Raw genomic sequence first — 24,144 nt, forward strand, 5'->3', positions numbered from 1 at the left:
GTTTAGCACATATTAAGTGCTGTTTTCTTAGTCTAGACATTGCTTATTAAAATCAGCAATTATATCCAATATGGAGCTAAGAATATATAATTAACGTGCAATACGGTCAATTTGAGAGGATTTTTGGAGATTAAGTTCAGAGATGTTTTTTCACTGGTTTCCAGGATAACAACAGCACATGAATTAGAAAGTAGGCTCTGCATAAATGTAAGTAAATCAGTAACCTGAGACAAGTGAAATAAAAAAATTATTCTAGAAGTTTATGTGAATTTATGAATGATAACTCTATAAGCATTCTTTACAAGTGGTTTCTTTCAGCTTTAAGGTTGTGTGTGCAAGCTGTTTGTTGTTACCTCAAAAGATCATATCAAAACCAGCTCCTTACTCTCTGCCTTTTCTCAGAGAGACTGCATTAGCCAGGATAACTGTAGGCTCACAGTGAAGGGCTAACTCCACGTATGAAGATGGTGCAGATGATGGATTTGAATCGAAATTCACAACAAATGGGTGCTTGGACTAGCTCTGCCAACGACTCCCATGATAAGGTCGTTAGCGCTCTGGTCAGGTGTTCCACGAGCAAATGACAGACTGACCCAGCCACCCAGCTTGCCCTGTCCTTTTTGCTTTAGTTTCTGGTCTTTGTTTTTAGAAATCAGCTTCTTACTAGGTAGCTCACACTGGCTTTTATCTCACCATTCCCCTGCCTCAGGATTGCTGAGGTGCTGAGGCACAATATAGACTGTGCCACCATGCCTAGTTCTTTAGTTTATGAAATTAGGAATTTAGGCTAAATGCTTTGACTTTTGTTTGTTTTGTCTTGGGTTTTTTTTATTATTATTATAATCAAAATGCTGTAACTTCTTACCTAGTGAATGAATGAATGGAACAGTGGAGTTCCTAGAAAAAGTATCTACTCAGGACCTCTAGGACCAAGTACCCAGCACAAAGATTTATTTGCTCCAGAGAAACAGAGGGCAGGGAGTAAGACTCAAAGATAGGAGATAAAAGACAAGGGAGAGGGGGCAGGGATATTTATCCCAGAAGGTGATCAAGGACTGCCTCTGGATAGAGAGGTGACAGATGTGGCATACAGGAAAATGGCAGTTTAAGGTACAAGGGGAAACCTCATGTTAGGATGAAGTGTTTAATTTTAATCAGGCATGTTAATTAGATGAACCGAAGGGGCTTTCAATTGCTGGACTTCAATCCTTTGATAGTTGGACCTTGGTAGTCAGCCTCAGGAGAAAGAAGTGGCCAATTAAGGGAATGAGCCTAGGTGGCTAGCTTTAGGAATGGAATCTAATGGTTTTAGCAGTGCAGAGGGAAATGCCTGAGCCATGCTTGCCACCTCAAGCTGACCAGAGTCCCTTCAGGAGTAGAGCATCATGTGTGTTGTGAGCAGGAACACACATAGTTAAAAACAAATGAATTCGTTTAAACACAGTGACCTCTGCAACAGAGAGATGTTCCGTTACTTCTGTCAGAGCTCAGAGGTTACAAGCAATGAAACCAGAGTGAATCTAGCCCAAAAGTTCAATGTTTTCCACTCACGCCAATAAAATCAAGGCATATCAAATGAACATCATATGACCAAAGGGTTGGGGGAGGAAAATATGTCTTAGTTCTGCAGGAAGAGGAAGCCAATGAGAATGGAAATTTTTGCAAGTTTTAGAAAATGAGTTCGTTTTAGGAAAAGAATCATTTCATTTCCTCTGAGAAAGGGTACTGGATGGAGCCTAGGTTCATTCGGAGGATTTCTGTCTGGAATAGAAATGTGCTTAATACACCTGCATGCTTGAAATCCAAGACTGAACTTAGCACTTGCTCAAAGAGTAAGACCAGATAATGGACGAGAGCAACTCCTTTGAGATGCTCATAAACCCCCACTTGGACTTGGATGTATCTTTCTGCTTGGGAGAATTTCATCCCCTTACCCCTAATATTTAAAATCTATGTTAAAATCTCCTAACAAACTCCAACTCCGATTTAAACGGGGAGGGGGGGGGAGGGAGGAAGACACCAAACTGGAAGTCAGAAATAAAAAATTAAATGGCTGATGGGAGGGAGCGTTACAGTAAAACAACATAGCAAGAGGCTCACAGTGACAGACACTGGCCCAAGGTTTCACTCCGCCATTTGTCACCTGAAGGAAAGAACCCTGCCTGTGAGAAGACACTGAGAGTCCTGGAATTTGCGTCGGATTACAGAATTTAGGAGATTCAGGAACAGTGAGAGAGCCTGCTGCTCTTAGCCTTGAGAGGTGGCCAGAGGCTGCTGGAAGCTGGGGCGCGTGGGCCAGGGTCTCCCTCTGGCTGAATGAGCAGAGCCCTGAACTGAGAGTGTGCCCCGCCCTGCCCCTCCCTGCCCCGCCCCTCCCTACCCCGCCCCGCGCCACTGGACCTCCCTGTTTTCCGCCGGCCCCCAGCCACAGCACCGCCCTAACCTAGCACGCCTTGGTAAACCTAGGCTCAACTCCCACTCAACGGAAGCCAGGAGGCCTGCGCAGACTGCCAGCAATGAGGTGAGTAGCACCGAGCAAACAACCCATGCGCATAGCTGGTACGGGAATGTGTGTGTGTGTGTGTGTGTGTGTGTGTGTGTGTGTGTGTGTGTTCGAGCGGGGGTTTTCCTTGTTTTTGTTTTAGCTCTCAGTTTTTGGACTGGGTGCTGAGGATCTTCAAGTCTAGACCCTAGACAATGTGATGCCTGCTCAGAGCACGTGAGCTGTAGCCCTCTTACTTGCCAGGCATCAGCTTCTTGTCACACACTTGCTCAGACTCCGGTGAGATTGATTTCACCAAAACATTAACGGCAGGGAGCTTTAAGCCCCCAGCAAGTAAGGTGGACCGTGGAGCAGTTGCCTGGAGCAGGTCTACTCTCTTTTCCCTCTGAGACGGCCCCGCCCCTTAGCAGATACAGATGCTGCATCGTGGGTGGGTGCTGGATTACCGATTCATAGGTTTGAAGGTTCAGCAGACACCTGCATGTCTTCTCTGAGCTAAGCAGGCACAGGAGATAATCACGTGTGGATTGCATACCGTTTCCACCCTCCAGGAGTTCAGAACGCAGCTCTGGGATCAGAGTATGCCTAAACAAGACTTTAGATCCTGAGCATGCACGCTGCTCTGGGGACGTGGGCAAAGTGACAGCCCCCTGTAACTGTGATACACACCAGGAGCACAAGCAACATGGGGAAGAAAGATGTATTTCATATCACAGGCTCACAGTCCAAAGAAGGGAATTTGCGGTAGACACTCAAGGCAGGAACTAAATAGAAGCTATGGAGGGATGCTGCTTACAGGTTTGCTCTCTATGGCTACCTCGGTTTGCCTTTTTATAGGCTCCAGGACCGCCATGGGGACCCACAGTGGTCTGGGCCCTACCCCCCAACAAACATTAGTCAAGAAAATGTCTTGTCACACTTGTCTACATGCCAATCTGATGGAGGCATATTATTAATTTAGATTTCCTCTTTCCAGATGACTCTAGTTTATGTCAAGTTGACAAAAAACTCACCAACCCACTGACTAGGGCATGTTATATATTTTCTGGCATAAAAAGTCTTTAGGGTTACAACCCCATCAACTATATTCTCAGCCCTTTTGGAGTACCCACAAGAGGAATTAAGAATGAGCCAGAAGGAGAGCTGGAGAGATGGCTCAGTAGTTAAGAGTCCTGAGTTCAATTCCCAGCAACCACATGGTAGCTCACAACCATCTCTAATGGGATCTGATTTCCTCTTCTGGTGTGTGTGAAGACAGAATTTAAAAAAAGAAAGAAAGAAAGAAAGAAAGAAAGAAAGAAAGAAAGAAAGAAAGAAAGAAAGAAAGAAAGAGAGAGAGAAAGGATAAGCCAGATGTAGTGACTCACAACTTTAATTCCATCACTTGGGAGGCAGAAGCAGGTGGATCTCTGTGAGTTTGAGGCCAACCTGGCCTACAGACTGAGTTCCAAAACAGCCAGAGCTATATAGTGAGACCATGTCTAAAGAAGAAGAAGAGGAGGAGGAGGAGGAAGGAGAGGAAGAGGAGGTGGAGGAGAAGGGAAGAGGGAGGGGAGAAGGAGGAGGAGGAGGAGGAGGAGAAGAAGAAGAGGAAGAAGAAGAAGAAGAAGAAGAAGAAGAAGAAGAAGAAGAAGAAGAAGAAGAAGAAGAAGAAGAAGAAGAAGAAGAAGAAAGAAGCAGAGAGTAAGCCAGAGGTGTTAGTGATAGTGACCCCATGAGGCCTGGATCCTAGATCTTACATGCAAAGTTTCTGTGTGAATGTGGAAATTAACACTCATTCGATTCTTGCTCATATTCGTGTCCACAGCTTTTCTTCTGGCTGAGTTTGGGTGTACATCTCGAATTTAGCAAGCAGATGCTCTGCCTGAGCCTACAAAGGTGCTGGTGCGGGGGGCCCCTGTCCACTGAGACTTGCAGACTTGGTTTTCCAGTGTTAAGTCCTCCGCCCTCTTGTGACTGACAGGAGGCAGTTGGAGGTGTGAGAGTGGGGGTGAGGTGGAGTACAGGCCTGTAATCCCTCTCTTCAGGAGACTGAGGCAGTACAAAGACTGCTTAAGGCCAGTCTAGGCCACGTCGTGAGTCCCTGTTTCAAAAGTTGAGGGAGGTAGTTGGACACTGACTTGGTTACTTTCCTATTGCTGTGATAAGACACCATGACCAAGGAAAATGGTAGAGGAAAAAGGCTTGGGGGTGCTTACAATTTCAGAGGGTAAAAGATTTTAATCATCTGACAGGGAGCATGGCAGCCGCAGGTGAGCAGGTGCTGGACACAGTAGCTGAGAACTCTCTTGAAATTCCCCAAGAGCAGAGACACACTGGCAATGGTATGTGCTTTTAAAAACCTCAAAGTCAGGCTGGAGAGATGGCTCAGTGGTTACGAGCACTGACTACTCTACCAGGGATCTTGAGTTCAATTCCCAGCTACCACATGGTGGCTCACAATCATCTGTAATGGGATCTGATGCACTCTTCTGGTGTGTCTGAAGACAGCAACAGTGTAATCACATATATAAAATAAATAAATCTTCAGCCTCAAAGCCAGGCCTTAGTGACCTGTCTCCTCCAAGGCCACACCTCCTCATCCTTCCTACAGGGTTCTACTAACTGGAGACTAAGTATGCAACTGTATGAACCTCCGGAGTCCATTCATGTTCAAATCACCACAGTTATATTCCTGTCCTATGAAAATTACAGTCAGATCCTACCTTCTCTAATTACAGCTATAACATTGTTCTTGAATTTCACACACCCTGTGGAAACTCTTGCCTGTGGCAAAAAATAGAACATTTCTTAATAGTGAGTTGCTAGTACTCTGGGGTTCGTCCTTCAGGGCCCAGCTTAGACCCTGCTGCTATTCTAGCACTTCAAAAACCTCAGGGTTATCTAACTCTCTTTTTAGCATATCTTTCTACTTAAAACACCTGGAGTGATTTCTGATTTGTGCATGGAGCCTAGAACCTAAACTCCTGTTGGTTTTTGGTTATCTATCTATCTGTCTGTATATATATTTGTTACACATGAAGTGAAGCTGTGGGGTTAGGTCTAGAAGTCATTTCCTCGGACTGCTCACATTTTATACCTTGCTATGCCCTGGTTAACACAGCACATAGAATTCCTGCCATGAGCATCCACTTCACATGTAATCCTTACACTTGCAATGTCTTCCTCTGAAATGCTCTGTTCTAGTTCCTTTTACAAATGACACCGTCTTTCAGGGTTTGAGTCCAGCGTCTCATGACTACCCCAGTGTTTTGACCACGGATTCTCTATTGAGATTTAACAATGTATAGTGAAGCTACGCAGATGTCGACCAACAGCGATTCAACACTGCTTCTCACCTGAAATTCTCAGAGCTGGTTCTGGGGCAAATTAGCCTGTGGTGGTTGCCAAAATGTTTTGGCATAGTAACAGGATTTATATATTTTTTATCAAAACACCCTTGAAAAATAACAGATTTCCTTTCCTCGCAGAACATGGCATCTGAGGGGTAGTGGTCTAGGGATTTTTCAGTAGCCCCATGCTATCAGGGCTCTGGACTGTGTGCTGTCTATGATCAGCTAGTCTTGACTTTCTATGAGTGAAGGAAGGCAGGCTGCTAAAGTTCCAAGACACATGGAACCTTCATCAACTAAAGCTCCCCCCCCCCCCCCGCAACACGATAGGCACTTAAAGACCAAATTTTAAGCTTTTTCTCCTTTCAAAAAAGAAATTTACTAAAACGAAATATATTAATCATTGGCATGAACCTTTCATAGCCCTAAAACAAAATCTGAAAAAGAGTAATGTCATAGACACTGATTCAGACTAATCCTGACTCTATCGCTAGAGCCAAGCAAGAGATCCAAGTGGCTTTTAGATATGCAGTAAGCCATATCCGTACCACATATTGGTACATATGCTAAATTTGCAATTAAAAATGTTACCTTTGGAAGGAAGATAGAGTAGCGAGAAACAAGAATCAAGTCCCTCCTACCTTTGGTATCATTTTCTTATATTTTATAGCTCATTAGTGTTTTTACATTACTAAGTTAACAAAATCACCAGGGTAATAAACCAAATTGCACAACAGATGCTTCCCTTTGATAGCTTGGCCTCCTGTGGTTGACACACCTAGAGCTCTCAGAGAAGATCATTCTCAGAAAGGGAAACATTCATAGCTGTTTCAGCAATTCTCTTGGAATTGAGGAATTCGCTAGAATTCTTTAGGAGAGTTCTAACCTTTCCTGTGACCTGGCCTGAATTCCTCACTGCTGCGTAGGGGACCTTTGGAGAGGTGAACATTAAATTGAGTTGATAAGCAGAACCCAGAGCTAGAATATTTGTTCCCCATAGAAACTTTGTAGGAGAGCCTGGTATGTTGGCACGCTGAGGGGGCTCAGGCAAGAGGGTGCTAAGTGCAGTGCCAGCTAACTAGAGCTTCCTCAAAACTAACAAGAGAAAACCAACAAAACAGAGGTTTAGTCTGAGAAGCTCCTGTTTCAGCGCTTGGATGGGTGACTACCAAATGTAGAACACTCATTGTACAATAGGTAATGAGCATCTATCATGAATGGATACAACTCACAGAGCATTTCAACAGTCAGTCCGTTCATGCTGCTGTAACAAAATGCTACACGCTGGTTCATTTATTAGTAGATATTTATTCCTCACAGTTCTAGAGGCAGGATATTCCAAGGTTCTAAGAGCTGGTGTCTGGTGGGAGCTTGCTCTCAGTTTACAAGCCAGCACCTTCTTGCTGTATCCTCATGCAGAGTACAGGTCTGCTGTAAGGATGGAGGGGCAACGCCACGTGACATTGCAGAAAGGAATGGAAAGAGATCTTCCTGCAGCCTCTTATTCAACACACACACACACACACACACACACACACACACACACACACACACACTTACTTACTTACTTGAAACAGGTCTATATAGCCCTGGATGTCTTGGAACTCTCTATGTAGATGAAGCTGGTCTTAAAGTTACAGAGATCTACTGGCCTCTGCCTCCTTCTGGGATTAAAGATGTGTTCTAACTGGGTGTGGTGGTGCACATCTTTAGTCCCAGAACTCAGGAGACAGAGGTAGGCATATCTTGAGTTGGAGACCAGCCTGGATTACAGAACTAGTTCTAGGATGGCTAGGGCTACACAGAGAAACCCTGTCACAAGCAAGCAAGCAAGCAAACAAACAAACAAAAAAGGAGTGCACCACCACCATGCCTGTCCCCTCAACCCCTTTTAAAGAGCACCACTCCATTAAAGAGAATGGATCACTTTGAAAAGTGACTTAATTCCAGTTTCCTGTGCTCTGAACTGCTCACAGCCAGACCCTACCTGCTCGAGGGGTTGGGGGTGAGTTGAAGCAGAGTCAGTGACAGACTCCTCCAGGAACACTGCTGCAAGCTCCTTTAATACCCTCCACCAGGGCCCCTTTGGTCCTAAGAAAGCATCTATTCTAAACAGCAGTTCCTAATTGACTGGCATTGTCTGCATCTTAATCCTTGGTCTCTCAGGCAGTCCTCAATTAGGTCCTCCTGCAGTAGATGCTTTTGTGTCTGTGGGGCCCCCTGGCGTTTACATGGAGGCACCCCACTCCCCCCCCCACCTCATTCCTGCTATAAATCCCATCCTAGAAATCTATACCATTTACTGATATCCCTTTTGGTTTAAGTTCCAAACCAATGATGCATTACAATGAAATAGATGCATTACAAATATTATCAAGCAATATATGTAAATTCTCAATAAGATTTTCCCATTAAGCACAGGCAAGAAACATAGTGGTTAATCTTGATTGTCAATGATTGAGAATTACCTAGAAGAGTAGAAAATGGGGTCTAACCTAATAAGCTGATTGGTTGTTTGATGGGGGTCATAAAATTATGCCATTATTAAGATGTACTTACAAAGGTGAGATGGGATGTTTTCGGGATGTAGGTGATTGGGATATATCCTTACTAACTATATCTTACTTTGGCTAATTCCTGTATATTCGTATATTCTCTCTCTCTCTCTCTCTCTCTCTCTCTCTCTGTGTGTGTGTGTGTGTGTGTGTGTGTGTGTTGTATTCTCCTGCACACACAGTCATCCTTTCACACTGCTCTCCAGTTTGCCCTGACCCTTCCTCTCCTTCCCAGTTGCTATGGGAGACCTGGACAGTTGCTATGGGAGACCTGGACAGTTGCTATGGGAGTCCTAGACAGTTGCTATGGGAGACCTGGACCCTGCCCTTCAAGCAGTGTGGTGCCTCTAAAACCATGAGCTCAGATAAAGCCTTCCTCCTTTGTGCTGTTTAAGTCTGATGTTTTGGCACCAGGAAAGCAACTGCAGAGAGCACGGCTGGTGGGCTGTGGCCCACTCAGCTATCAGGATGCACACAGATTGCCTTTCAAAAATGGTTTGCTATTTTCTAGCATTCCTTAAAATGCCATGCTAATATAAAGGTTATGGCAATCTTCTGTAAACAACATCTCACCAAGAAGGGATAAAATAAACTTTTAATATAAATGTAAACTGTAAATTAATCTGGTTTCTGCATTTCTTTGCCTTTGCTAGTCCCCAATAACCACACAGAGAAACAAAGATTTATTTTAAGCTGCACTTCAATACCTGGGCAGTTCACTGATCTTCTCTAACTCTCTATGCTAATATAACAACCTCCCTTGCCACACTCACAGTACTCATAATTAAGGCTTCCATCGTCCAGGTGAACTCCTAAGAACCTTTGCTTCCTCCTCATGGTAGACCCCTTCCTCACGGTTCCAACTCCAACTCCCCCCCACCCTTCCTCCTCTCTCCAAACTGGCAGAAGTCTCTGCCCCTATTTTTTTTTCTGCCCAGCCATTGAATGATCAGCTTTTATTGACAAGGCAGAGGATAAAGGGTAAGAACTGTTTACACAAACTTGAGACAGGAGATTTTTGATCTAAGCATTATAATGCTTGATTGAAACAAGATATGAGGGCAGAGAAATCAGCATTTGAACAACACAAGGATAAGCTTTACACAGAGCACAAAAAACCATTATGTCCACAAGAGAGGAACAGTTGTTTGAGCAGAAAATTGCTACAAGGCTCCACTGGTTAGCACACTTCCAGAGCTGGCGGGCTCCATCCCTGTGTGCACTAAAGTCCTGTAGCTGTGGCAGGCTGGAGGATGGCACTGCTGGAGATCCCACAAGGTCCTTGAGAGCATCAGCCAGCACCTAGCACTGACAAGCCGGCCTGTGTAGGAAGTCAGGAAAGCCAGAACCACACCAAGGCCAGTCTCAAAGTCCTGTTGCCAATAGCAACCAGAGCAGGGGCTTGGGATACAATGTCTCCAGAACACAGCAGTGCAATCCCTAGGGGCCACTGTCTGGTTTGAGTTCTTAAACTCTTTGTGTGTTTCAGATCATGGTTCATCAGGCTCACCATGTGTTTAGCTTTGGGGTATTTTGCACATTTTTCACCTAAATATTTTTTTCTGTTTTGTTCAGTCAAAAACATGTTAGGTTGTTCACGGTGCAAGTATTTTTCTCCTGTTACAACAATAGCAGTCTTTAAGTCAAAACAAGTTTATATTTATTTTGTCAAAACAAATTCTTAGTTCAAAACAACATGTCATGTTTTTAACATAGTTTCTAGGTTACACAAAAGCACTTATGTTCCTGTCACTCACTAATGCAACAAAATAAGAAAGTAACTAGTTTGGGGGCTGAAGCAATAGTCTGTACTGTTCTTCCTGAGGAACTGAACTGGGGTTTGTGGTAGTTTGAACAAGAATGGCCCTCACAGGCTCATATATTTGAATGCTTGGCCATCAGTTAGTTGAACTGTTTGGGAAGGATTAGGGGGTATGGCCTTGTTGAAAGAGGTGTGTCACTGAGGTAGGCTTTGAGATTTCAAAAGTCCGTGCCAGAACCAGACCCCTCTCCGTCTGAAACTTACGGGTCTGCTGGGAGCTGTCATATACAGCTCCAGCACCATGCCTGCCTGCCTGCTGCCACCCCACCCCCACATCATGGTCTTACCCTCTGAAACTGTAAGCAAGCCTCCAGTTAAATGTTTTCCTCTATAAATTGCCTTGGTCATGGAATTGCATCTCATCAATAAAGGTGTAACTAAGGTTAAGGTTCTCGGCACCCATACCAGGTGGCTCACAACTCCGACTCCGTGGGATCCAGCGCCCTCTTCTGACCTCCATGGGTAACTGCACAAACAGGTACACATATGCATAGTTTAAAACAAAATCTTAAAACTAAGGAAAGTGACTAGTTTCTGCCCTTGTAGCGATCTTTCAGCAGCGTTAATTTGTAGAAAGAAGTATGGTTTACTTGACCTTTGCAACTTTATAGCTCCCTCCTGTCCATTTAAATAGTGCAGTAAGTAATTTTCAGCATTTAGATTGGTTTTTAAATTAAGCTGAAGAATAGAGGGCTTGTTTAACAAATGCCTGATGTTATGGGAAAGTACATTTATAGAGACTTTCTCCAAGTCGGCTCACCTGACTCTGGATGAAGACAAGGATCTCGCAGGCCCTCTGTCATCTGCTCCATTTGTTGAATTTAAGGCTTTTGTTTCACTTGAGGCCACACTTCTGTCTTAGAAGTATTTGAAAACTGCTGTAAGTGATTCCCCAAGTGCTTCCTCGCCTGCTCTGAAAACCACAAAACCAGAAAATGATCTCAAATTGTGGCAAATGGAATTAAGTTATTCCCCCAAAATTGCAGTATATATCCAAGAAAGTTTTTATTGCCAAGGCAAACCATATAATTTTCTTCTTTCCAAAGTTTTAAAAATCGCACAGATTTCTTTTCTAAATGCACTCAAAGTTCCACATGGGAAAAATCTTACCACAGCAATCACAACAATACAGAAATGTAGACAAGGCAGGAATAAATGACTCTCGTCTCTCAGAAAATAATGGGATCCGAAGAGGTTTCCTCAGGTGTCTTTGTTCCGGCGTCAACGCTGGAAAGTCACCTGAGAGGTCAGTCTTGCTTGTGTGGAGTCGGCCCATTAGCTAGGGCAATCTAGGATCGATAGAGCTCTGTGTGTGTTTCAAAGAATTACCCTCAAGGAATGATGGGAAAGGAATTAGGATGCGATAAGCCAACAAGGGTTTATTCAAGAGCAGCCAAAAACTAGATAAGGATGAAGATAATACGTTGGGCTCTAAAACAGGTCAGCAAAGGAAAGGTTGAGAAATGTCTGACTCACTGTAGGTCCGCCCTCGGGGTCCCAAGGAAAGAAAAGAAAAGGTAAATTTGCTCATCTACTTCCAACGATCTTCAACACCCTCTGTCGATGCTGTATTTCCTTCAGAGCAGCTCTGGCTCCTCATCCCTGAGTCATCATCTTCGAAATTATAAGACATGGAGGATGAAGATAAGACAGCTGAATGTCAGCATTCAAAGCCACCTACGGGGATCACACACGAGGCTCCTCCACATCACGAACTACAGGTAAAATCTCCAGTCAAAGCCAGGGAGCCCCAGCTGTTCCCTTAAGCACATGACTATGGATGGCTTTGAAACAGAGAGAGTCATTTCTCCTCACTCTTTACCAGTCAACTAACAGTTCTCCTGGAAGAGCCAGGTGACACACTCCTGAAATACCAGCACTCGGAAGAGGGATACGGAAGTATTGTGAGCATGCAGCCAGCCCGAGTAACCTGGCGAGACCCTGTCTCAAAAATAAATAAATAAAAAAAAGATAAATAAATAAATAAGGAAAGAAAAATCCTCCTCGTGATTAGCTTCTATGCTCATATAGATCAGAGTAGGTAGATAATGTAATTTTGTAGGCTCTTTTGCCAACCTCAGGTAGGGCCAGCCACCAATGACCTTAGCTATTAACTGGTAGACATTATGCTTGGTGTTCCTGGTCTAAGCCCTAGTTCAGTGGTTCTCAACATTCCTAATGTTGAAACCCTTTAATACAGTTCCTCATGCGGTGGTGACCTCCCAACCAGAAAATTACTTTTGCTGCTACGTCATAACTGTAATTTTGCTACTGTTAGGAATTGTAAGGTAAACATCTGTGTTTTCTGATGGTATGACTCAACCCCTGTGACAAGGTAGTTTGATGCCCCCCCCCCAAGGGTCGTGACCCACAGGTTGAGAACATCTTTTTATGTGAGTTTGTGTGCTTACCTCCCTTGCTCTCTTTCCCTCTCTCTCCCTCCTCCTCCTCCCCTTTCTTAAATCACTTTGATCCATTTACTTGCTATGACCTTGAATTATGTGTTAACTGTATTAATTTGGGGGGCCTGGTTACATAGTTACATCGTACTATGTAACTTTATGTTTCCATGACCTACCCATTTAAAAATTTAAAACCAGGGACTTATTGTTCAATGTTCTTCAGTGGTTCTTCTTCTAAGTACGAGGTGACATGTTGGTAATAAAGATGCGTGTTTATAAGTTATTAATCCTCAGTTCTAATAAAGGCAACTTGATTTGAGATTTGATTTGATACTTGATAAGCCAATAGCTAAAAGATGTGTGAAAATAAAGTTTTAAAGACTTAAAATTTCGTTTTAAATCCAGGAAGAGAGAGTCATGAGCCTCAGAGGTACAGACAGAAGTGAACCGACAGAAGGCAGTAACCTGCTGACCAGCGGTGAAAAAAAGCCACAGGACTCACCAACAGAACCCAATGGCCTGCAGAGTCTGAGGCGATTCCTGGCCTGCCCTCCACGAGGCTGCCTGGCAAGAGTGATAACGAACGGTGTGTGTACGGCGGGGATGAACTCAGAAAGTGACCAGAGATGATGTCATAGTGAGAGCTTCCCAAGTCATGCGGTTAAAAAGACAGCAAGAAATCTACTGTTCTTAAGTTGAAATTGTTAGGCGGAACAGCTGACCCGGTTGTGGTGCACAGTCACTCCGGATAGGGGTAAAAAGCACTCCCTCTCAAACTGTGGCTCCAGAGGTGTCTGTGGCCACATTTGAGGGAGTACTTTCTTGAGTCACAAAGAGCAGAGATGAGAGAACTTCTGGATCTGGGCAATTTCATACAATCCCTGTAAGAAAGGCTCCAGGAAGCGCACCGTTGGCCAATGTCTCATCACCAGAAGAGCATTCTGTAAATGTTGATCTCATCAGAGCATCTCGACTGATGCTGAGCCAGAGTCTTGCTTTGCCAATCACCCATTTCTTTGTAGACTTTGAGGATTTGGGGGAGGGAGAAAGATTTATCCTGACTTCTTTTGGACATTGTTTCAGTTTAGATGTATTTGTCTTTTAGTTTATGGCAGTAACCCAAGATATGTGAGAAATTTGGTGACTGTACAGATGTTCAAAATCAGTGATACAACATCTTAATTACAAAGGAAGAGAGTGCGTGTACGATTGTGTGTGGACCCGCACGCTGTGCCCATAGTATAGGTTAGCTGTGCAATCATTCAAGAGAGAAGAGGTTGAAAATTGTCTGTAAGGCAGATTTTTAGACAATTTTGGAAACTGTTGAGAATGAAAACATTATTTCAGTTATTCTTACAGCTTTCTATCTCTCTTTTCCTGAAAACTAAGGCTGGATTCTCAATTCCCAGTCCTCGTGACCTTGATTTGTGTGTGTCTGGTTTGTGGTTGTTTTTTGTTTCTCTGTTTTTGTTTTGTTTTGTTTTGTTTTGTTTTTATTTGTTTCAACAAAGGCTGTCTCTGTAGCTCAGGACTCATGATCCTCCTGCCTTAGCCTCTCCAATGCCACCCACTCAGCCTGAGCTGAGTCTTCTTAGAGCTGTCCTTCAGAAGGAAGCTCTCACAGACATTGTCCTCGTTTTCATCCAGGCCAATGACAACAAATATAATATGTTCTACCTTAGGTGGTGCAAGGTTTTTGTTGGGAAAGTAAGATTCTGAATCAGTGTGCGAAAAAATCTTAAGCGATTAGGAACAGAAAACCAGGTTCCGGGATATGAACTAGCTGAGAGGCCACATGCCATTCGATACCTTTTCTTTCCTTTGTATTATTTTTTTAACTTTTACCACTGAAAATATGACACATAGCTAGCTAGTTAAAACATTTATAATAAAAACAGATACCTATTGCCTGAGGAATGTGTCAAAATGAGTAATGTGATTTGAGGTCTCATTTTTATTTTAATCTTTTTTTTAATGCATTTTGTGGCACTGTGTGTGCATGTGTGTGTGTGTGTGTGTGTGTGTGTGTGTTCATGCATTAGTGTGCATGCGCGTGTAGAGCCAGAGGTTGATGTTAAGTCTTCTTCCATCGTGTACTAGATACTGAGGCTGGGCGTCACACTCCTGCGTGCCTCGGGTCACGGAACCCTGACCAGGATTGACCTCACTGGGGTGGCAAGAGAATGAAAAGCTGGGATCAGGTGGAGGCTCGGCATGTTTATTATTACAGTTGCCCATGGAGAAGGGATGACTACATACAGATACTACACAGGGCATAGGGATATTATATACAGCTGAACACGGAGACGGGCTTAGCTAACCTCCGTGGGAACAGTCTCTAGGGGAGCAGCCTTTAGGCAATGACCATCCATGGGAGGAAGCCAGACTGTCAGCATTTGCACGTGGATGAGAAGAAGGCTTCGCCATCCCTTTCAACCTCACACGGGGGAGGCTTTGCCACTCCATGGGGCTGCGGCATTGGTCTGTGGTATGTCCGTGTCCATATCAATGACACGCACTCTAAACTGCACTCGATTATTGATTCGCTTGGTCTAGCTAGCCAGCTTGCTCTGGGATCGCATCTATGTCCTGAGCACTGGAGCTACAAGTAGATTTTCATGTTCATTTCAGCACTTACCCACTGAGCTATCTCAACAGCCCCGAGAACTCATTTTAAAATATAGAGTTCTTCAGAACGTTCCTGAGCGATGAGAGCTCCTGGTAGATAAACGTGTGCTCACTGTTTTCCTCTGGGTCCACTCCTGAGGTTGATGGCTTTGTTCAGTTTTCACTTCTGCATCCTCCTCTTAAGAAGCAATTATTACATGAAAGTTATGTTTTTCCAAAGTCATCATAAGTGACAAATCAATAATTAGCTGATTTAAACCTGATCTGGGGATACCTTACAATACGCACATAACATTCCCGATTGTATTGCAAGTATGGGGAATGAAAGGAGAGGGACTTTTAAAGTGGTCTTAGCCTGGAAAAAGGAAAACTCTTAACTCTGTCTGATTGTAGAATTATTAAAAAAAAAAAAGTTCAGCTAATGCTTTAATAAAGTCATACTTAACAGCTGGAAAGCTGCGCCTTCCGTTCTGCCTGTAAGATCCTATGGAAACCTTAGCTTGTATACTCTATTGGAAAATACTGAAAATGCCTTGGACATTTCATTGTCATAGTAGCTTACATCTCTGGGGAAAGTGTTTTGGAGATTTTAGAAAAGGAGGCATTGGGTTTGGTCACTGTGTTAATTAACTCCCATTTTCTGATAACACAGCAATGGACCATGGTTTTTCTTTTTTGTTTTGTTTTGGTTTTAAGTGTGATAATTCTAAGCAAACATTGACTCTAAAAGAACTGATGGTTAATGTTTAATTCAAGGCAGACCTAAATACTGGACCATAAGTGGAGTTCAAATATTCTCAGATTTCTGCTAAGAGGACAGAGATAGTGATTGTTCTCTGGACTATTAACTGGTGCTAGGTTGCAGGATGGTGGTGCTTTCTGGCATTGTGAAGGGAAACAGGACTGAGGTGTGTGCAAGGTGCTGTTTATTCCATGGTATTTCTCCTCCCTCCCCAAACACACACATATACACACACACACAACACACCCCAAACAAGGTTTCTCTGTGTAACATCCCTGGCTGTACTGGAACTCACTTTATAGACCAGGCTGGCTTGGAACTCACGGAGTTCTGCCTATTCTGCTTCCAGAATGCTGTGACTAAAGGCATGTGCCACCATGGCTGACCTGATTCCCTGGTTCTTAACCTGGTTGGCAATCACCTACTTGTTCACGTCCCTTATGTCCTTTATAACTTATGGTTATAAACATTTGCATATGGATGTTGTGTTTATTTAAAAATAATTTCAGAATACACCAAAGCTTACATATAAGACATAGTTTTCCTGGTGTTTTGGGTTTTATTTGTGTGTGTGTATGTGTGTGTGTGTTTGTTTGTTTGTTTGTTTGTTTATTGCTCTTTTCATTGGTGGTGTTTTTTAGGTACCATGGTTGTTCTTCTGTGGGCCATGGTTTGGTCAGTTACCGGCCCTGAATGTCTTCCTGGAGGAAATCTGTTTGGAATTATCATTCTGTTCTATTGTTCCATCACCGGAGGTAAACTTTTTGGACTCATTAAGTTTCCAACATTGCCTCCTCTGCCTCCTCTTCTTGGTAAGTGTTAAATGCTTCCCAATTTCCTCAAAGCAAATGATAGTTATAGAAACTATTCTGAAAAGTTTGGGAAATAAAGGAATTAAAAATTTCAGTATTTGCTATCCTGGAGATGAAGGGTAAATATTTTGGTTTTGGTGAGGTTTTTTTGTTTCGTTTTGTTGGGTTGGTTGTTTGTTTGTTTGTTTGTTTGTTTGTTTGTTTTGAGACAGGGTTGCTCTGTATGGCCCTGGCTGTCCTGGAACTTGCTCTGTAGACCAGGCTGACCTCAAGCTCACAGAGACCCATCTGCCTCTGTCTCCCATGTATTGAATTAAAGGCATGGACCACTACTGCCTGGCTTGTCTCTATTTTAATACAGTATCCTAACTTTAGTAAAAGTGTTTATCAGTGTGAAGTGTGGCACTTATGCAGACACAGTATGAAGAAGTTATCGCAGATCACGCATGGAGAATAGAGACCTCAAGGTCTCTGACAGAGGGATCTTTACCTTCATATGTGCTTATGGCCTAAATGTGGGCAGAATTCCCTTATAAGAGCCCAGGTTTAGTTACCCTGAATTATCCATAGCTAGGATGTGAAACTTCTCATGCCTTCTTAGTAACCACTTTCTGCCCCGGAAACATTACACTTGCCTAACGCCCTTGACTTCCTCCCCTCCCGGGTGCCTCAGTTGGAGTTGTTAGCCTTGTTCCTCTGGAGTTTGAAAGCTTGTTGCTGTGTTATAGTTCCTACCATTTGTCCATTATATAAGCAGAGGTCGTGGTCATCTGTCTACAACTGATTTCACATTCCTCATTTTGTATAAAATAAGGAAGGCAGTCAGTAAACAGTGAACAGTAAATAAAGAAAGAGGCACCATCTGACACGGCAGGGTAGTGTCCGTTTACCATAAATGTCTTCTAAACCTTTACAAAGTGTGCTACCTGTATTTTACTGACTTCCATGAAGGTAAATATAGAATCCACATAGGTAGTTATTGTTATTGATGGCTCAGGGACTCTGACATTGTAAATAACTTTAGGAGCTATTTGTACTCAGGGACAACTGAACTGAAATTGGATTAAAGCATCTCATTGAGAATTTGATCATTATTCCTTCTAAATACTATACTCCATATGTCCCCTCTGTATTCAGTTATCTAGACAATGTTAATTTTGTTTTTAAAGATTTATTTTTATTTTATGTGCATTGGTATTTTGACTGTATGTATATCTGTGTGAACGTGTCAAGATCCCCTGGACCCAGAGTTACAGACAGCTGTAAGCTGCCATGTGGGTGCTGGGAATTGAACCCAGGTCCTCTGGAAGAACAGCCAGTGCTCTTAACCGCTGAGCCATCTCTCCAACCCTTCAGGCAATATTAATTATGCTAATAAATTTTATACATAAAGTATTTCATTGATTCTTTTATTATATATGTTTTAATTACGAATTTAACTTCATTTCATCCAAAGGCTAAGTAAGGGTAAGGAAAAACTACATTGCGGTCTCTGTCACATGTAAAGTGCTAAAAAGTAAAAATAAGCTTCACTCTTTGAAAACCTAACTAGTCCTGTTTGGTTCATTCAAGGCATGCTGCTAGCTGGGTTTCTCTTGAGGAATATCCCAGTCATCAATGATAGCGTCCGGATCCAACACAAGTGGTCGTCATCTTTGAGAAGCATAGCCCTTTCTGTCATTCTGGTTCGTGCTGGCCTTGGTCTAGATTCAAAGGTATGGAGTATGGGTTTCTAATTATCGAATGTCAAACATGTTCTTCTGATACGACAAGTATTCGTAATGATTAGGCTTTAGGAATGAACGTGGACAGTGCGTGAAGAGGAGGTTTTAGTCCAGGCAGGGCCACTGTGGGCGTCCAGATGTTCTCACACATGTCACCGTGGGGGGGAAACACAGATAAAGTCATAGAGGTGCTGGCTATGAGGAAACAGCCTGCCAAGCCCAAAACACACACACAGCGCTAACTACATTGGCTCAAGGAACTGCCCACCAAACAGAATGAGTCTTAAGCGTGCTTTTGAACGTACATTTTACCTTGTGTGTGCCTTTGAATGCATGAATGGAGACAAACATCTTCATTTGGTCTCATTCTGGGGCCGTGAGCCACAAGTCAAATGAATGGTCAGGCAGTCTGTAGGTCAGAAGCACAGACTCTGAAGTCACCTGTGTGACTGTAAACTTGGCCCCAACACTCACCAATTTCATGAACTGAGGCCACTAACTTTATCTCGTGCCTTCTTAAATGGTAACACCTACCATGAGGAACCATAGTTACCTGTTGCCGGATTCCTGGGCACACTGTCTCTCAAACACAAAGAATGCAGATATGCCAGATTAAAGCTAATTAGCTGAAGAACCCTTGACAATGGAGCATGGTCTGAGGAAGTGCTGGAGGTCATAGTGTCCACGTGCCATCAGAGAAACATAGTGTGTCCACTCTTGTTTTTCAGGCCCTGAGGAAGCTGAAGGGTGTGTGTGTGCGACTGGCCATGGGTCCCTGCATCGTGGAGGCGTGTGCTTCTGCGATTCTCTCACACTTCCTGATGGGGTTGCCATGGCAATGGGGGTTCATCCTGGGGTAATTCTTTTCATGTGAAAATATCAAACGGCTTTTGGAACTTCCTGACTCCATTAAAGAGAATGTAAAATAACATTTTTTTAATCACCATAAAATAGATCATAGTCACTTCAGCACCATTTGAACAGTGTAGCTGTAAGATAGAGTTTGTGTCTCTGTAGCTAATTTTTGCAGTGACTGCAGTAAACTAAACTACCAAAGAAGCTGTGGTGGCGGGTTGCTGTTTTAGTTTTTGTTTTTCTCTATGCCCAATCTCCAGGCTTGGAAGTTAGATGGTGGATCCCACCCCAGAGCCTCCATAAGCAGATCGATTGTGACTTGACAGTTCTCCTACACATCCCTTCCAGTGTCCTATTTTTCACATCCAGTGGGTAGGAGCCATGAGACAGGCATATGTTAAAAGTATATAGCAAGAATTTAGTATTTACATATGGTGGACAAGAAGAAATTCTTACCTGTCAGAAGTAGGTCTCGGGCCACTACCTAGATTTCAGCTCCTCCTCTGTGGTTTCTCGTTAGCCAGTCTCTCCATGACTTGATTTCCTTACTTGTATCTATTTCATAGTGTTATGGTGGTAATGAAATGAGTTCATATGTGTGAAGTCCTGGAAGTGGGTGTTCAGAGCACAGTCAGTATGGAAACCTTTTCGCAGTGTTACCCAGTTGCTCCGACTGCTCACTGCTCACTGCCCACATCTTCAGAGCCTCCTCCTTCAGATCTGTTGTCTTATTTCACATCTCAAGACCCAGCTGAAGCCTTGTGCAGTTGAGAATGCTCATGAGAGTTTTCACACCTTAAAACATGACTGTCATATATGTGTGTAATAGGTATATGTGTGTATATGTATATATAGTGTATGTATATATGAATATGTATGTGTATACATATATACTTTTAAAAGACTTATTTATTTAATTTATTTATATGAGTACACTGTCGCTGTCTTCAGACACACCAGAAGAGGGCATTGGGCCCCATTACTGATGGTTGTGAGCCACCATGTGGTTGCTGGGAATTGAACTCAGGACCTCTGGAAGAACAGTCAGTGCTCAGTTGGTGCTCTTAACCACTGAGTCATCTTTCCCCATATATATGTGTGTGTGTATGTATATGTATATAAATTTTAAAGCACCTACTGGAGCCTAACTTCATTACTACTTCATTACTAATTCAATATTTCTCATGATACATATATTTTAGGCAACCTAGGTCTTGGACTTGGGGCTACTAAGTCATCGCAAAACAGTTTGTTCATGGGTATACTTCAAAAAGCAGTGTTCTATAGAACTTCCTGCCTGTGCGTTTCTGGTTTGGTGTTTCTGGGTTAAGAGACTGGAGTCATCCAGTCTAACCTAACCTGTAAAAGTATAGAAACACGGAGGCACTGTTACGAATTCCGAGGTGGTGGTCGTGAGCAGCTCACCCAGCCCACGGTGTCTGACACCCAGCTGCTTAGTTTTGTCGTAGGTGCCGTGTCCCCAGCTGTCGTGGTGCCCTCCATGCTCCTTTTGCAGGAAGGAGGCTACGGTGTTGGAAAAGGTATCCCAACCTTACTCATGGCCGCCGGCAGCTTCGATGACATCCTGGCCATCACTGGCTTCAACACGTGCTTAGGCGTGGCCTTTTCCACAGGTAATCTCAGCTGTCCGGAGTTAGGCTATTGCAGTGTTTAACCCATGGCATGACTACTTAAGGCAATGAGTTTGGGGGAGATGCTGGATCCCTCCCCAGAGCCTGCACAAATCAGAAGCTGCTTACTCCTGCCTTGGCCCTCACAGATGGAGAGCAAGACAGGAGGATGCAGGGTTTACAGAAGGAGGCGGGTTTACAGGAGGGTAGTTCCTCTTGGAGAGGTCTAGGAATTTAAGTGTAGAAACCACACAAAGGGTCAGGAGGTTTTGTAGTAGGCACACAGGAGAGACAGCAGTCCAGGTGAGAGGACTGCTGGGATTCTAAAATAGAAGCGTATTCTGTTCTCCTGTCCTTGTAAATTAGTCTTCAACAAGTCCTGGTTTCACAACGTTACTTTCTTGTTCTGTAACTAATGAATGTTCCAATTCCCTATGAAGACCTAACGGATAATCACCTTTAGTTTACTCTACTATACGACTCTATATTTATATTAACACTGCTTGCCAATTGTGAATCTTTAAAGCAGCAGTTCTTAGCCTCAGCTATTGATTAGCATTGCCCTGGGAGCTTTAATTTTTTTTTTTAAATGTAGACATTACCTTAGACCAAGTAAATGAGCCCCCTTGGGAATGGGAATCAGTGTAGCCATGACTAGGAACCATGGCTTCAAAGCAACATGGTTTGCCTTCAGGTCACAGAGGAGGCAAGAAGATCAAGAAGCAGACAGGGATTCTTAGAAGAGTTTCTCTGAGCTTTCTACAGCTTGTGCATTCTCCTGGCTGACTGCCGTGTCGCCTCTGCCTGCCCCTAAGGCCTGTTGTCAGATGTTTTGAGTTTGAACCTGACTAGACTTCCTGAATTTTTAGGTAGGAGCCCAAGAATTTCGTTTGTTCTAAACAACATTTTACCATACAGGAAACTGAACCATATTAGTTACATTCTAATGTGCATTCTTTTTTGGGGTGGTGGTGGGGTCTGGGGTCGAGACAGGGTTTCTATGCACAGCCCTGGCTGTCCTGGAACTTGCGCTGTACAGAGGGCTGTCCTGGAACTCAGGGATCCACCCACCTCTGCCTTCCAAGAAGTGAAGTTAAAAGTGTGCGCACCACCACACCCAGCACATAGCACATTCTTTCTTGAAATAGCTTGAGCGTCATGCTGCCATCAGAGATGGACTTTTGTTTTGTTTTTAGTTGACAGAGTTGAGACGGACCTAGGACCTTGTTCTTGTGAGGCAAATGACCTGTTCACCCCAAACCCTGCACATTCAGCAGGGTGCTTTTTGACAAGCACACCGTTAGCCTCCCAGGAAACTGTCTTTGCCAAGTAAAATTATGTGATGGGCTTTGGCTTTAAATAAGAGAAATGCTCACTGTAGCAGGAAGAAACCACAGTGAACTTTTGTCTCAAGACAATTGGAAAATGGCTTTTTGAGCAGGAGAGGTGACTTTGGGTTAAGTGCACTTGCTGTTCTCGCAGAGGACCCAGGTTCAATTCCCTGCTCTCACCTGATGCTCACAACCATCTGTAACTGCAGAGCGCCCTCTTCTGGCAGGCACACAGGTGGTATGTAGACAAAATACCCACAAACATAAAGTAAACAAAAAAGAAAAGAAAAATGGCTTTACATGAAGAACAATTTTAACAAATTTTCAAATGACATCTTAACAAAGACTTTCAAAATTAAATTTCCTGAGCCCTGTTTGCTATGATGAGAAACAGTTTCTACAGCCCTTTGCATTGCCATACTTCAAAGGGATTATGTCACAGCACAAAGAAAAGTCCTTTTTAGGGAAATTTAACAAGTAATTTGTTTCAGACTTACTGTTTTTCCAATAAAGAGCTGGGCAGATGTTTTATTTTGTCAGATCCTTGCGTTACTTCGAGCTACAGATTCGGTGCTTGTAACTCAAAAACTCGACCAGTTCTATCCCTATTCATCTGTACGTATTCCACAGTAGAGCAAGCCTGCTGTGAGTGATGGATTTTTGTCTTTCGTAATTTGGCAGGCTTAAGAAAGGTATTAAGTTAAATAAGCCTGTGGAAAGTATCAAAGTTACACCTGGCACTGGTTTTAAAAGTTTGTCCAACGCAGTGCTTCCTCTTCTTGAAAGACGACAGAAGCTGTTTGTTCGTCTTGTTTTGAGACAGGGTTTTTTTTTTTTTTTTTTTCTCTGTCTATCCCTGGCTGTCCTGTAGCCTGTTCTGTAGACCAGACTTGGCCTGGAACTCAGAGATTCTCCTGTCTCTTCCTCCTGAGTGCTGGAAATAAAGGTGTGCTCCACCGCATCTGGCTAGAAGCATTTTAAAAGATAAAGTCATCTATATAAAAAATGTGGAGAATTTATTTAAAGTAGTCTATATATAAAAAATGTGGAGAGTATGGGGCTGGAGAAACAGCTCAACTGTTAAGAACACTGGCTGCTCTTCCAGTAGACCTGACTGATCTCTCCAGCACCCACAGGGCATCTCCCAACCGGCTGTTACTCCAGCACCAGATCTGAGGCCCTCTTCTGGCCTCCTTGGGTACTGCATGTATGTGGTACACAGACATACATGCAGGCAAAACACCCATACACATAAAAATATGGGTCATAGGAAATGTCTGTAAGAATTCCCTTCCATGCGGTTATGTGGTTTGGCTTGACGATGTTAGACTGATATTTGTGCATTTATGGATTTAGAGTCCCGACTGAAGTGTTCCTTTCCTTGTGTTTTTCAGGATCTACAGTTTTTAACATCTTCAGAGGCATCTTGGAGGTGGTAATTGGTGTGGCAGCTGGATCTTTTCTTGGGTTTTTTATCCAGTACTTCCCGAGCAGGGACCAGGTAAAAGAAGTAATCCGAGAAAAATCATGTTATAAATTCTCAATGGAAGAACCTTCTAGAACTCCTTCCTCAAAGCTGGATCTGCAGGACATCGTGGGAAATGGTCCCCATCTTTACCTTGCTGACTTCTTTATTGCTGCTATCTATGCATGAGGCCCAGGAGAGCTACGTGTGTGGGTCCTAAAGCTGCTGTTAGGATTGTCTACATTTCAAGTTTCACTGTAGAGCAATATCAGATGCAAAATAATAGGATATGCAAGTTTTCAGGAGTTGTGTAGTATTTAACTAAATCAACATTTATATTGG

At 43.3% G+C, this 24,144-nt stretch overlaps 1 protein-coding gene and 1 long non-coding RNA gene across 10 annotated transcripts in view; one reads left to right on the forward strand and one right to left on the reverse strand.

The window, feature by feature from the left end:
• Gm46826 overlaps window positions 1-10,993 on the reverse strand; it is a 33,822-nt gene extending 22,829 nt beyond the window's left edge. Inside the window, exon 1 of the long non-coding RNA XR_001783991.2 lies at window positions 10,973-10,993. This is a non-coding gene — a long non-coding RNA (predicted gene, 46826). The remainder of the gene's footprint in view (window positions 1-10,972) is intronic.
• The window catches only part of Slc9b2 (solute carrier family 9, subfamily B (NHA2, cation proton antiporter 2), member 2), a 35,195-nt gene continuing 13,441 nt past the window's right edge, over window positions 2,391-24,144 (forward strand). Inside the window, exons 1-9 of one of the 9 annotated variants that reach the window (XR_003954430.1) lie at window positions 2,436-2,521; window positions 10,621-10,690; window positions 11,794-11,933; window positions 13,020-13,200; window positions 16,626-16,796; window positions 18,369-18,511; window positions 19,249-19,376; window positions 20,834-21,009; window positions 23,732-23,838. Coding sequence is in view for 8 of the 9 variants with exons in the window: in XM_006502400.4 (XP_006502463.1) it covers window positions 11,844-11,933; window positions 13,020-13,200; window positions 16,626-16,796; window positions 18,369-18,511; window positions 19,249-19,376; window positions 20,834-21,009; window positions 23,732-23,838 (996 nt within the window). In the remaining variant the exon portion in view is untranslated. Of the gene's footprint in view, window positions 2,522-10,620; window positions 10,691-11,793; window positions 11,934-13,019; window positions 13,201-16,625; window positions 16,797-18,368; window positions 18,512-19,248; window positions 19,377-20,833; window positions 21,010-23,731; window positions 23,839-24,144 lie in introns of all 9 variants that reach the window. The other 8 variants (XM_006502398.3, XM_006502402.3, XM_006502400.4 and 5 more) reach the window with 8 other exon arrangements.

The sequence above is a fragment of the Mus musculus genome, chromosome 3 (assembly GCF_000001635.26).
Source record: "Mus musculus strain C57BL/6J chromosome 3, GRCm38.p6 C57BL/6J".
In the NCBI taxonomy this organism is placed as follows: domain Eukaryota; kingdom Metazoa; phylum Chordata; class Mammalia; order Rodentia; family Muridae; genus Mus; species Mus musculus.